This window comes from Myxocyprinus asiaticus, chromosome 14, assembly GCF_019703515.2.
Source record: "Myxocyprinus asiaticus isolate MX2 ecotype Aquarium Trade chromosome 14, UBuf_Myxa_2, whole genome shotgun sequence".
NCBI classification, from domain to species: domain Eukaryota; kingdom Metazoa; phylum Chordata; class Actinopteri; order Cypriniformes; family Catostomidae; genus Myxocyprinus; species Myxocyprinus asiaticus.
This window is the reverse complement of record NC_059357.1, coordinates 45,626,834-45,640,856: the sequence shown is the minus strand read 5'-3', so window position 1 is coordinate 45,640,856 and position 14,023 is coordinate 45,626,834. Positions and strand designations below refer to the sequence as shown.

The following is a 14,023-nucleotide window of genomic DNA, read 5'->3' as shown; positions in this document are numbered from 1 at the left end:
TTCAGCCACAACTGCCAGAAGAATTGTTCAGGATACAAAGAAAAACCCACAGTTAACCTCAGGAGAAATACAGGCTGCTCTGGCAAAAGACGGTGTGATTGTTTCAAGGAGCACAATATAACAATACTTGAACAAAAATTAGCTGCATGGTCGAGTTGCCAGAAAGAAGCCTTTACTGCACCAATGCCACAAAAACCCTGGTTACAATATGCCCGACAACACCTTGACACGCCTCACAGCTTTTGGCACACTGTAATTTGGAGTGACGAGACCAAAATAGAGCTTTATGGTCACAACCATAAGCACTATGTTTGGAGAGGGGTCAACAAGGCCTATAGTGAAAAGAATACCATCCCCACTGTGAAGCATGGTGGCTCACTGATGTTTTGGGGGTGTGTGAGCTCTAAAGGCACGGGGAATCTTGTGAAAATTGATGGCAAGATGAATGCAGCATGTTATCAGAAAATACTGGCAGACAATTTGCATTCTTCTGCATGAAAGCTGCACACGGGACGTTCTTGGACTTTCCATCACGACAATGACCCTAAGCACAAGGCCAAGTTGACCCTCCAGTGGTTACAGCAGAAAAAGGTGAAGGTTCTGGAATGGCCATCACAGTCTCCTGACCTTAATATCATCGAGCCACTCTGGGGAGATCTCAAACGTGCGGTTCATGCAAGACGACCAAAGACTTTGCATGACCTGGAGGCATTTGGCCAAGACGAATGGGCAGCTATACCACCTGCAAGAATTTGGGGCCTCATAGACAACTATTACAAAAGACTGCACGCTGTCATTGATGCTAAAAGAGGCAATACACAGTATTAAGAACTAAGGGTATGCAGACTTCTGAACAGGGGTCATTTAATTATTTTTCTTTGTTTCCATGTTTTGTTTTATGATTGTGCCATTCTGTTATAACCTACAGTTGAATATGAATCCCATAAGAAATAAAAGAAATGTGTTTTGCCTGCTCACTCATGTTTTTTTTAAAAATGGAACATATATTACCAATTCTCCAAGGGTATGCAAACTTTTCAGCACAAATGTATGTTGTTATTTTAGCATGAATTTACTCCAGAAGCTGTTTCTCTGATTTTCTATCATCACCTCTACAAGGTACTTATCCCTCTGAATCTATATTTTTTTGTGAGGATCGATATTTTTGGTACAACATCAATATCGGAAGAATCGATACTTTAGGACTGATCCGCCCATCGCTACACTACAAAAAAATATTTTCAAGACTTGTTTTTGTAAAGACTTTTCTTGTTTTCCAGGAAAAAATATCTAAACATTCTTAAAAAAGGCAAACTGGCATATGTCTTGCTTTGAGAGAAATCTAATCAATTAAGTGAGATTTATGCTTAAAACAAGAAAAAAAAAAAAAAAAAAAAAAAAACCTGTTTGTCAATGGGGTAAGAAACATAAACTTAATTCAAAGGGGGAAAAAAAAGTTTCTTTTGCTTACCCCAGTGGCAGATTTTGTTTCTAGTTTTAAGTCTAAAGACAAAATGTTGTCAGATTAATCTTAAAACAAGACTTAATATCTTATCCCCATTTTGCTTGACAAGTAAATAAATCACGTTTTAAGAATGTTTAGATCATTTTACAGGAAAACAAGACAAAAATACTTTTTTGCAGTGTACTTTATATGCCCCTGTTGTTTTCCAGAGGTCAGAGGAGTAATGATCCCTTGTCTCTAGCTGTTCCCTGCCGCTCATAGCCGCCTCCAGCTGTCTCCAACCAAATCTTAACGTAAGGAACAATTTCCATGTCATTCAGTTGACAGCAGCTGTAATTTCATCACACCTGCTCTGACAAACAAAGATGCAAGGATTTAATTAGAGTGATATTACTCCCCTAATTATCGTCAGCAGCACATAGAGCAATGTTATTGAGGGACTGGCTTGCTAATGAGCTGAAGATTGCTGTGGGAACATTAATGCAGCACCATTGGGCTGGATGAGAGATTAAATGAATGTTCAGAATATCATACTACTATAATACTGTCACTATTTCTGCAGCGTAAAGTTTGTATACTGTGCATGTTATGCACATTTTTTGTGTGCTTACAATACCCTGTTAATCTATTATTTTTTTTTTTTACAGTGCCCACATAAAATAAAGATATTTTGATGGAGATATAATGTGAATTTATCCATATAATTCAAGTCACTGGGGTCCAAAACCTTCAAGCTCCAAAAATAAAGGCTATCCATATGACTCCAGTGGTTTAAGCCATGTCTTCTGAAGTGATGCAATAGATTTTTTTTTTGGTGAGAGACACACAAAAATGTGACCAAAATGTTTATAGTGAAATAGGAGTTAAATTTGGTCTGTTCTCGCCCAAAACCAATCGGATATCTTAAAAAAAAAAAAAAAAAAAAAAAACATGGATTATACCATTTAAGCAATATGGATTGTGTCCTTTTTGGAGCTTGAAAGCGTTGGACCCCATTGACATATATTGACTGGATATATTCACATCTCCATCAAAATATCTTCATTTGTGTTCTGCAGAAGAAAGAAGGTCATCCGAGTTCTGTTTGATACAAAAGAACTGACTCTACCTGGTTGCGCTTTGTTTCGTGCTGTAAATTCAAAAGAACCGGCATTTGTAATTCGTTCAGTATTCGGACTACACTGATCGCACTGTATGTTTGGCACTGCTGATTCAATAGCGGTGTTGCAGTGCTGCTGTACAGTACCGCAGGAAACACTGAGTGCATTTACATGCACTTAAAGAGTTAGATTACAGTTGGACTAAAGTAATAATTTGTCTTTATTAGATGTAATGTAAATGCTTTAGCCAGACTAAAATCGTACAAGTCTGGTTTTTGCTAAATCAAACTAACGGACCTAGATAATGTGATTGTAGATCAGCTTCATTCCGCATATATACACGTTGATCAGACAGCAACTGGCCTTGATGGTATGCGCATGCTCCGAAAAACAGACCTGCCTTGTAACATATATTTAACCCGGAAGTTGAATGCAACACAAAGCAGAGAAGAAGAAGGGTATCAACAACAACAACACAAAGATATCATGGCGAATACTAGAAATTTAAATTTTTGGATGGAACAGCAGTCTGTAAGCCATTTACACCTTTGACACATTGATATGCATCTAATTATTGTTCTTTTGTCTGTATTCTGCCCATTGACTAATCCTCTTATCTGTCTGCTATATTAACACCCATATCACTAAATATACATCTTTGCAGTAGCATCAAATGCTCTTACAAAAATCGAGAGTTCTGGCAAACTTGCCGCAAATATGCAGCAAATTTGCCATTCATTATTTTCACATGAAAATGAGCTTTGCGGCAAACTCTTCATTTTCACTACTGGTGAAGAGCTGCAAACTTCTGGCGAACATTTGCAGCAAATAGCAAGCTCATCTGCACATGAAAATAATGAGTGGGAAAATGTACAGATTTTGCTCTTATGTAAAGAAATTGGTACTTTTATTCACCAAAGTGGTATTCAACTGATCACAATGTATAGTCAGGACATTAATAAAGTGAAAAATTAGTATAACAATTTGAAAAACAGAGAAAAAAATAACTTTTTAAACTACTTCAAAGAGTTCTCATCAAAAAATCCTCCACGTGCAGCAATGACAGCTTTGCAGATCCTTGGCATTCTAGCTGTCAGTTTGTCCAGATACTCAGGTGACATTTCACCCCACACTTCCTGTAGCACTTGCCATAGATGTGGCTGTCTTGTCGGGCAATTCTCACACACCTTACAGTCTAGCTGATCCCACAAAAGCTCAATGGGGTTAAGATCCATAACACTCTTTTCCAATTATCTGTTGTCCAATGTCTGTGTTTCTTTGCCCACTCTAATCTTTTCTTTTTGTTTTTCTGTTTCAAAAGTGGATTTTTCTTTGCAATTCTTCCCATAAGGCCTGCACCCCTGAGTCTTCTCTTTACTGTTGTACATGAAACTGGTGTTGAGCAGGTAGAATTCAATGATGCTGTCAGCTGAGGACATGTGAGGTGTCTATTTCTCAAACTAGAGACTCTGATGTACTTATCCTCTTGTTTAGTTGTACATCTGGCCTCCCACATCTCTTTCTGTCCTTGTTAGAGCCAGTTGTCCTTTGTCTTGAAGAATGTAGTGTACACCTTCGTATGAAATTTTAGGCATTGTATAGCATTCAATCCTCAACACAATGATTGACTGATGAGTTTCTAGAGAAAGCCGTTTCTTTTTTGCCATTTGTGACCTAATATTGACCTTAAGACATGCCAGTCTATTGCATACTGTGTCAACTCAAAAACAAACACAAAGACAATGTTAAGCTTCATTTAATGAACCAAATAGCTTTCAACTGTGTTTGATATAATGGTAAGTGATTTTCTAGTACCAAATGAGCAATTTAGCATGATTACTCAAGGATAAGGTGTTGGAGTGATGGCTGCTGGAAATGGGGTCTGTCTAGATTTGATCAAAAATGACTTTTTTCAAATAGTGATGGTGCTGTTTTTTTTACATCAGTAATGTCCTGACTATATTTTGTGATCAATTGAATGCCACTTTGGTGAATTAAAGTACAAATTTCCTTCCGAAACAGCAAAATCTGTACATTATTCCAAACTTTTGGCTGCCAGTGTACATCAACAATTAAAATAGTGTAGATGGGTGAAAGAACGTGTCCATGACAGAGGCAGCAGCTGAATGAGAGAATTGCTTCTCCCTTTCAGAGTTGTAACTTGACACTGCATCTTTTAAAATACATAGCAGCGGTCAAAGAGTCTGTATAGTTCATGTTTATGTACTAAATAATTCAAAATAGTCCAGATGGGTCCCCTTTGGTGTTATGTTAGGAATAGTTAGCCACACAAGGCCTGCCATCTTGACTTGAACTACGCACCAGTGGGCGGGGCCAAGGGTGCAATGACGCATGTTGTGGAATGTGAAAATACAAATGAGCAATTTTTCATGACATCACGAACAGACAGATTTAAAAAGGAGATGTTTCAGCAGGGTGGCAACTATAAAAGGCTCTTTTAGACTGGGGAGGATGTTTTGAATTCTGAAATTTACAGTATGTTTTTATAGTACAGTTACCTCTTATATGTCTAAATATCAAGGAAAATTGACCCCTTTAGACATACTCACTCTCAGAGTAATTTTTTTGTATGTGTCCCGTCCGCATTGGTGGAAAATGCACGTTCTGCTAATGAAACCAAAAGTCATGAACATCATTTGGTTACAGTATTTAAAAAAGTATTAATATAGACCGGTTCTGAATAAAAAATAGTTCTAGTACCCTAGTACCTTACTATTTCAGTTCATTGTAGCAATAAGGAGAAATAACTTTATTTTAAACAGTTACACACTGGCAATTTAGCAATGACTAAGAGTATGAAATTGTGATCTAGCCATTAGATGAGTCATGCAGTCGAGCTCTCCGACAGTGTTCAGTGAATCTGAGGGAGGTGCAACATGAACTCAAGTGAACTCAGCACTTACACCATCATATGGAGGAATTTCCGAACAAACGTCCCTTGGCCTTAAAGCTGCTCCCTACTGTACTCCATTGCCCAATGCGACAGGACCATAACCCCTATGGCACTCTGTCCATTTGCATCACACCAGCTCTAGTTCTGCTGCTTTAAACCAGAACATTCAGGTTTAGAAATTTCTGTTCTTACCCCATAAACACCCTCTGCCTGGACACAGTCTTCTGCTGACTCAACTCATGCACCTCAGCATGGTGACAAAATCCTCAAATCACTTCCTCAGTCTATCACCTCAGTGAGTGTGCTAACCGGATATTACCCCTAAGGCCAGGTCAGCCCTCCGAAATCTAGCTTACACACTACAGCTGCAACTCCCTGTGTAACACACAAACACTAACACAAACGTCCAGTTTTTCTTGTCTGTAACAGTTAAATGTTTTGGAGTTTTTGGAGTTTGTGGTGACTGCATAAATTCCACCCTTACAGCTGTAAATGAAGTCAACATGAAATGCCATTCACAACCCTTTTTGCTTCTGTAGTTTGAGCTAAATAAGAGAAAATATAGTGCGGCAGCTGATTTTATCTATCAGAAATATTTGAACCATTAATTTTTTCCTTCAGACATTTAAGAAAATTAAACTGGTCTCATAGAATCACATTACTGTACTGACATTTTTGCAAAATTATATTTACGTGCCTCATTTTATGTATGACAGCACTTTGCTGGTGAAATAAACACTTACTTTTTGCCCTGCTCCTCACACGATGTTATCTTATGACATTTTTTTTTTCTACTCTAGCGCATGACTTGTAAGGCAATATATTTGAATGTTTGGCTTATATAATCGACTACATTTACAAGCTTGTTCGAGTGTGATCAAATTGTGTGGTAGATAAACTGATATATGTGCATTGCACATGTGATGTAAATGTGTTTTTGTTGACATTATATCGGTTAGGTTTAGGAATAAGGTTTAGGGTAGGGAGGTAGGATTTGTTGATTTAAAACTCGATAGAGCATAAACCTTAAAAACCTCATCTGTTTGGGAGAATATTTAACTCGCTTTTAACACCAAACAATGTACATTTCACCGTAGAACTGCCGCATTATGTGTAATTAATCATTTCATATAATTTTGCAAAATGTCGCCACGGTCATGCAATTTTCATGAGATTACGATGCAGAAAATTATTTAATAAAGAACCTTGAAGTAAACCAACCAGTTCCAAGATAAATCACAAAAACAGAAGAAAACCTCCAGCAAACCTTTGGCAACAATTTGCAGCAAATTTGATGCTCGTTATTTTCACACGCAAATGAGCATTTGATTCGCCGCAAATGTTTGCCAGAAGTTTGCAACTCTTCGCCGGTAGTGGTGAATGTACAAGCTAGGTGATTCAGGAGCTGCATTGAACCTCATTGATCATAAGATAGTTACCAAATTCAATATCCCTACAATACCATGTAATCCTCCCATCCGAATCACTGCAGTAGATAATGCACCCATAGGCACGGGGCAGATAACCCATAAAACCATCCCTATCCAGATTCAAATAGGAATTTTCCATATCAAAACCTTAACACTCTATGTCATCACATCTCCTCACCACCCCATTATACTAGGATACCCATGGCTATCACTCCATGACCCATTGATCTCCTGGAGAAAAGGGGAATTGCTGCGTTGGTCTCCATTCTGTCAAGAGCATTGTCTAACCACCGAGTTAATAGTACCATACCTGACCACGAGTGTGGAAAGCCCCCAGACTAACATCCATGCTCACATCCCCAAGGAATATTCTGAACTCATAGAGGTATTTAGCAAAGACAAAGCCACCCAATTACCAACCCACAGACCTTGGGACTGTGCCATTGACTTGCTACCCAATTCATCTCCCCCTAGAAGAACTTACCCTCTATCCCTCCCTGAAACGCAGGCTATGGAGGATTACATCGAGGAGGCACTAGCATCGGGCTTCATCCATCCCTCTACATCACCAGCCACAGCTGGATTTTTCTTTGTGGAAAAGAAGGATGGTGGACTCCGGCCATGTATAGACTACAGGGGTCTGAATGCCATCACAGTTAAATACCGCTATCCCCTGCCATTAGTCCCATCTGCCTTAGAACAACTAAGAGAAGCCAAGATTTTTACTAAGCTGGATCTCAGAAGTGTCTACAACTTGGTCCATATCAAAGAAGGGAATGAGTGGGAGACTGTATTTATTACCACTAGGGGGCACTATGAGTACTTGGTCATGCCCTATGGCCTTGCCAATGCACCTTCAGTTTTCCAGTCATTTGTCAATTAAATTTTCAGAAACCTTCTCAACAGCTGTGTAATAGTTTACATTGATGATATCATTGTTTACTCGAAGACCAGGGATGAACATATTCAACAAGTCAAGACAGTGCTCAACTGTCTACTCCACCATCAGCTATATGTGAAAGCAGAAAAATGTGAGTTTCACACCACCACCACAACCTTCTTAGAATATAACATCAGCCCCAAAGTAGTAGAGATGGATAAGTCCAAAATCAAGGCAGTCACTGAGTGGCCAGCCCCCACAACCATCAAGGAACTACAACGATTTCTTGGGTTTGCGATTCATAAGGAACTACAGCATCATTGCAGCCCCTCTCACTGCATTACTCTAGGTGGTTGACTTGGCCCGTGAGTGCACAAGATGCTTTTAAAAGACTCAAGTCTAGTTTCACCACTGCTCCCATCTTGAAACACCCAGATCCAGACCTCCCCTTCAAGGTGGAAGTGGATGCTTCAGACTGTGGCATCGGAGCTGTACTCTCCCAGCGTCATGATTATCCGGGTAAACTCCACCCATGTGCCTTTTTCTCCAAAAAACTCACCTCTGCAGAGACTAATTACGATGTAGGCAACAAGGAACTGCTATCCATAAAATCTGCCTTAGAGGAGTGGAGGCACTGGTTGGAGGGATCCAGGCACCCATTTCAAGTCATCACTGACCACAAGAACTTGGAATATATTAAGAACGCCAAGAGAATGAATCCACGACAGGCCAGGTGGGCGCTCTTCTTCACCTGATTCAATTTCACTGTTACTTATCATCCAGGCAGCAAGAATGGCAAAGCAGATGCCCTGTCACGAAGACATGATCCAGTTCATTCATCACCTCTCCCAGAACCCATTCTGCCACAGTCTGTCATCATCGCACCCATCTGTTGGGATATTATGGAGGAGATCCATCGTGGACAACAAGATGAACCACCACCATCGGAATGTCCTTCCAATAGGGTATACGTACCCCAAAATCTCAGACAGAGGGTCTTACAGTGGGTGCACACTTCCCTAGGCTCTGGTCACCCAGGAATTCAAAGAATGGCAATGTTGGTATGTAACTCTTTCTGGTGGCCCACTCTTCTCCATGATGTGACTACTTATGTTAATGCCTGCCATGTCTTTGCACAAGTTTAGAACCCCCCGTCAACTCCCTGCAGGGCTGCTGGAACCTCTGCCCATCCCTCAACGACCATGGTCAAACCTAGCAGTAGACTTTATCACCGATCTCCCTAATTCCAATGGTTTCACTTTCATCTGTGTCATTGTTGATCGTTTTTCTAAATCATGTCATTTGATCCCCATGAAAGGTCTACCCACAGCTATGGAGACTGCAGAGGCCCTGTTCAACCAGGTTTTCAGGGTGTATGGACTCCCAGACGACATTGTCACAGACCGGGGACCACAGTTCACATCACGGGAATGGAAGGCCTTTTGTCATTTAAATATCAGTGTCAGTTTAACCTCTGGCTATCACCCTCAGGCTAACAGTCAAGTGGAGAGAGTAAACCAAGAAATTGGATGCTACTTACGCTCCTATTGTAGTCGTGAACAGCACCATTGGAGCACTTTCCTGCCATGGGCTGAGTATGCTCAGAACTCCCTCACACATTCATCCACAGAACTAACCCCTTTCCAGTGTGTTCTGGGTTATCAACCACCACTGTTCACTTGGTCTGGACAACCATCAGAGGTGCCGGTGGTGGACGACTGGATTAGGAGGAGAGAGAGGGGGTGGGACAGCGCCCATGTCCGGCTTCAGCGAGCCATCAGGAGACAGAAGATTCAGGCCGACCGCCGGAGGCTTCCCCACTCTAATTACCAGCCTGGCCAGATGGTATGGCTTTCTACGAGGGATCTACGTCTGAGGCTACCTAGCAGGAAATTCAGTCCAAGGTACGTAGGTCCCTTTATGATACTAAGACAAATCAACCCGGTGACCTATAGACTAGAGCTTCCTGCTGATTATCGTATCTCTCCTTCCTTCCATGTATCCCTCCTGAAATCTGCACGCCCTGCACTGTAACCTGTAACCACTGAATCAACGCCACCTCCACCATTGGAGATCGATGGATCCCCTGCCTCTCTCGTCCGGGAGATCCTAGATTCCTGAAGGAGGGCTAATTGACTACATTACCTTGTGGACTGGGAGGGATACGGTCCTGAAGAGAGATCCTGGGTAGCAGCCTTCCACCGTGATCATCCAGACTGACCAGCACCCAGACCAAGGGGATGGCCCAGGAGGAGAACACCTGGGGGTGTTCCTAGAGGGGGGGAATCTGTAATACCTCAGCCAATGAACAGTTCATCCCTCCACCAGAGGGAGCCGTCACCTGAGTTTTAGTGGCACTTCCTGTTTGTATTCTCACTTCCTGTTTGTAGCTTTATAAGCCATATGCTTCACTGAATACGTTGCGAAGTATTGCCAGTCTACCCTGTCTTACCGAGTGTTTTTCCATTGCCATTGTTTCTTAATTCATGTTATGACCATTGCCTGTTTTTCTGGATTTACTGCTTTTTGGATTACCCTTTGTTTTGTTTGCCTGGTTGGACTGTCTATTTGGTTTATTGGATTTATCCCTGCTTTACGACTACGTCTCTCTGCCTGCTGTTTTGGATTGTTTGCTTGTGTCTCTTTTAATAAACTCTCGATTTTCATAAGGGCGACCATCTTGCATAAGGACATGTTTCTTCATGACATAAACCCGGTTGTTGACTTGCATTAGCATAGGTATAAGTGACTGTGAGTGAAGACACTCATGAAATTAACCATTGAGCATGAAGGATTACATGTGCTTACAGACCTTAATGATATTAACTGATGTCCTCTCTCCTCAGCTTCTGAAACAGATCCCTTAAGCTGACTGACAGACTACAAGTTCATTTGGCACAAACACGCTACCACTATTGCAGTCCTTCTGCTTGCTGTTCCAGGAACTGTTGATTCTAGTGCATAAACTAAAGTTACACTCCACATGCTGAGTGAAATCGGCCATATTTAATTTACACATTTCTGATATTACTGTGAATGATTCATGATTAAAAAAATTTTAATAAATAAACAACAACAATGCTTGTCCAATCAATTCCCAATGAATAAAATGAAGTCCATTCCTATATTTTTTTTAAGGTATGAAAGTACAAATTGGTAAGGAACACAGTTTGAGGTTCACTTTAAATTCTCAAAGTAATATGCAAAAAACACACTCATTGACACTAAAGCCAAACCAAAAACGATGATGTTCATCTTACAACATTATTACAACATTGTTCAACTTAACACAAATTTTTTTGGGTTCAATACAAGTTAAGCTCAATTAAGGTCATGTTCACACTAATACTAATTTAGTTTGACATGTGAAGCAGTCATGCGATCCATTCAACCCAAAACAATCAAGATGGAGGCCCATGTTGTAGTGGTGTTGTTGTGTCTGTTATTCAATTTGATAGCATTGTTAAAGATAAATGTTACTTGGGGGGCCTGGGTAGCTCAGCGAGTAAAGACACTGACTACCACACCTGCAGTCGCGAGTTCCAGGGTATGCTGAGTGACTCCAGCCAGGTCTCCTAAGGAACCAAATTGGCCAGATGCTAGAGAGGATAGAGTAACATGGGGTAACCTCCTCGTGGTCGCTATAATGTGGTTCTCGCTCTCGGTGGAGCGCGTGGTGAGTTGTGCGTGGATGCAGCTGGGAAAAGCGTGAAGCCTCTACACACACTATGTTTCCGTGGCAACGCGCTCAACGAGCCATGTGATATGCAGAGGCAACTGAGATTCATTCTCCGCCACCCAGATTGATGCGAGTCACTACACCACAATGAGGACTTACTCAGAATTGTTGTCTGGCAGCAGAACACGAGAACGATTATGTTTCAGACTATACATGGAAATGACGCAGGGTCATGCTTCTTACGTTGTTTTTTGCATGTGAAGTAAATGCGCGGTCACACATACCTTAGCACAGCAAAATCCGATGACGAAATAAAGTTATCTCAATGGAAATCTATGTGACTGTGAATTTCATGTGGTGGACTTTCGATGGCAAAAAAATCTCCCCTTACGGATTTCATGTGGAGTTCTGTGAGCTTTGACTGGTGAATTTTGCACCAAATAGGAAATTGTTTGGTTTGGCATTGACCTCTCTGTGGGCGGTGCTTCATACACAGCTACACTGAATATTCACATTGGACAAGGATATCATTTTAGAAGTTTCTTTTTAACTTAAGTCTCACAGGACTAAATCAGGTGCAGTGCAGCATTAAAAAGAGGCTGTTTGACAGTTATATTTTTGCTGGTTTCACACGCGCTCAACATCCGCCCACGTCATCTTCACCCACGGAATTTCACCATTCAAAGGTATGTGTGACCACGCCTTAAGGGGATTTAAGCGTTTTCAGGCATTTCAGTGGGGACAAGGGAAAACGTTTGAAAATGGCAGTGTAGACGGAGAGTGTTTCGAAAACAAAAACAACGTATTCAGTAAAAAAGCTGCCACACATAAATTCCACGGGAAAAATACAGTCATCTCAGTGGGAATCCACACAACCATGAATTTTGCATGATGGACTTCTAGTAGTGAAGAATTTCCCCTCGCAAATTTCACATGTTCAAGTTTGGTGAACTTTGACAGGCGAATTTTGCCGTGTTGACCAATAGGAAGTTGCTTGGTTTGGAAGTGACCTCTCTGTGGGTGGTGCTTCATACACATCTACACTGAATATTCGCAATGGACAAGGACCACTCTAGTGGTCTCTGTGACCACTCAAGACTTTGTAAACAGCAAACAAAAATGTGTCCACGGACCGCGGCCTCTGACGCTTTCTGTCTGTCAGTAATTTTGCCCGTTCTCATAGTGTCATTTTCAGTTTTATCCGGATTAATGAGGACGTAGCCTAACAGCAGTTTTCGACTTGTCCGTTTTTATAAAAATCATGGTTATGGGCACATTCAATTGTGAAGGGGGCCAGTACAGTAAAAACAATTTTTAAATACACACTTTTTCAAAAGTATAGCTACAAGACGTAAACATTATAGGTGTTAACATTATTTTAGTGTGATAAAATCACTTATAGGGTTTACTGGCATTGTGTCTTTATGCCAGTGAAGTTGTATTATTGAATATAACTTTACACAGATAAGGTTAGTAAGTGATTTATCACACTAAAATCATGTTAATATTTACAGTATAATGTTTACATCTTGTGGCTATACATTTGAAACAGTGTGTATTTTAAGGTTTATAAATTGGCCCCATTCATTTACATTGCAAGTGCCTTACTGTAACCACAATTTTTGCTTTTCTTTTTTTCTAATAAAACAAAATATTTTTATGGTAATCAATATTATACTTAATTGAGCATAGCTTGCACTGAACCTGGAACATAATAATTGATAGAAAAATTCTTCTATCAAAAAAGTCAATACTAAAACATCTGTATTTCAGATGACACAATACCCAGAGAATAATAGTGTGTTTTTTGATAACTAGATTATTAAGCAGCTCTTACCTGGTGGACTGCTTCGTACTGTTGGACACAAGAAAGTCTGAAAACTGGACACACACAGTTCAGTGACTGTCCCCATGACTGCAGGCCAAATGTATTTTTTTCCTCTGTCTTTGCCTCTTCTTTTTATTCCCCAATTTCAGAGACCACATCGAGCAACGCATGCCCACACTAGCATGCTTGTCCTCTTACAGAATCTCGTAGCGTTTGTGCAGTGCGCAGGACTCTTCCTCTTTAAGTTCTCACATTTGTGTGTGAGTGTGTAAATGTGTCCTGCCTGATAAACCCACAACTTCTCTTTAACACTCTGTCTCAATACCTCACAATGTTGTTTTGTGTTTGTTTCCTCTTTCCAAACTTGCCAAAAAAACTGCAATGCTTCTCTTCTTCTCACTGCTAATAATACTCGAAATGTTTTTTCTGTGTTACTCCCCTCTCATCTTCTGCTTTCAAAACAACATTCTTTTTTTTTTTCTTTGTTTTGCTTGAAAGTATGTCATATTATGTAAGTAAAATAGTTCAAATGACGTTTCATGTTGACTTTAAAAGTGAAATGTAACGTTTTTCCAATGTTAAAATACTTTCTCCCATCCCGGCTTAACCCTTAAATGCATATCTTGAGTCTTTAGAGACCTGGGACCTCATTTCACCCCTTTTACCCCCAGCTCCCACCTCTTTAGTATTCCTCAAACTTTCTTTATAAATAGTGCATCAATACAAA

At 40.4% G+C, this 14,023-nt stretch overlaps 1 protein-coding gene across 1 annotated transcript in view; it reads right to left on the bottom strand.

The window, feature by feature from the left end:
- The window catches only part of LOC127452165 (cytohesin-1-like), an 84,755-nt gene extending 71,202 nt beyond the window's left edge, over positions 1-13,553 (bottom strand). The window contains exon 1 of the mRNA XM_051717452.1: positions 13,306-13,553. Coding sequence (XP_051573412.1) covers positions 13,306-13,381 — 76 coding nt within the window. The 5' untranslated portion in view covers positions 13,382-13,553. The remainder of the gene's footprint in view (positions 1-13,305) is intronic.
- Between the last annotated feature and the right edge of the window lie 470 nt (positions 13,554-14,023).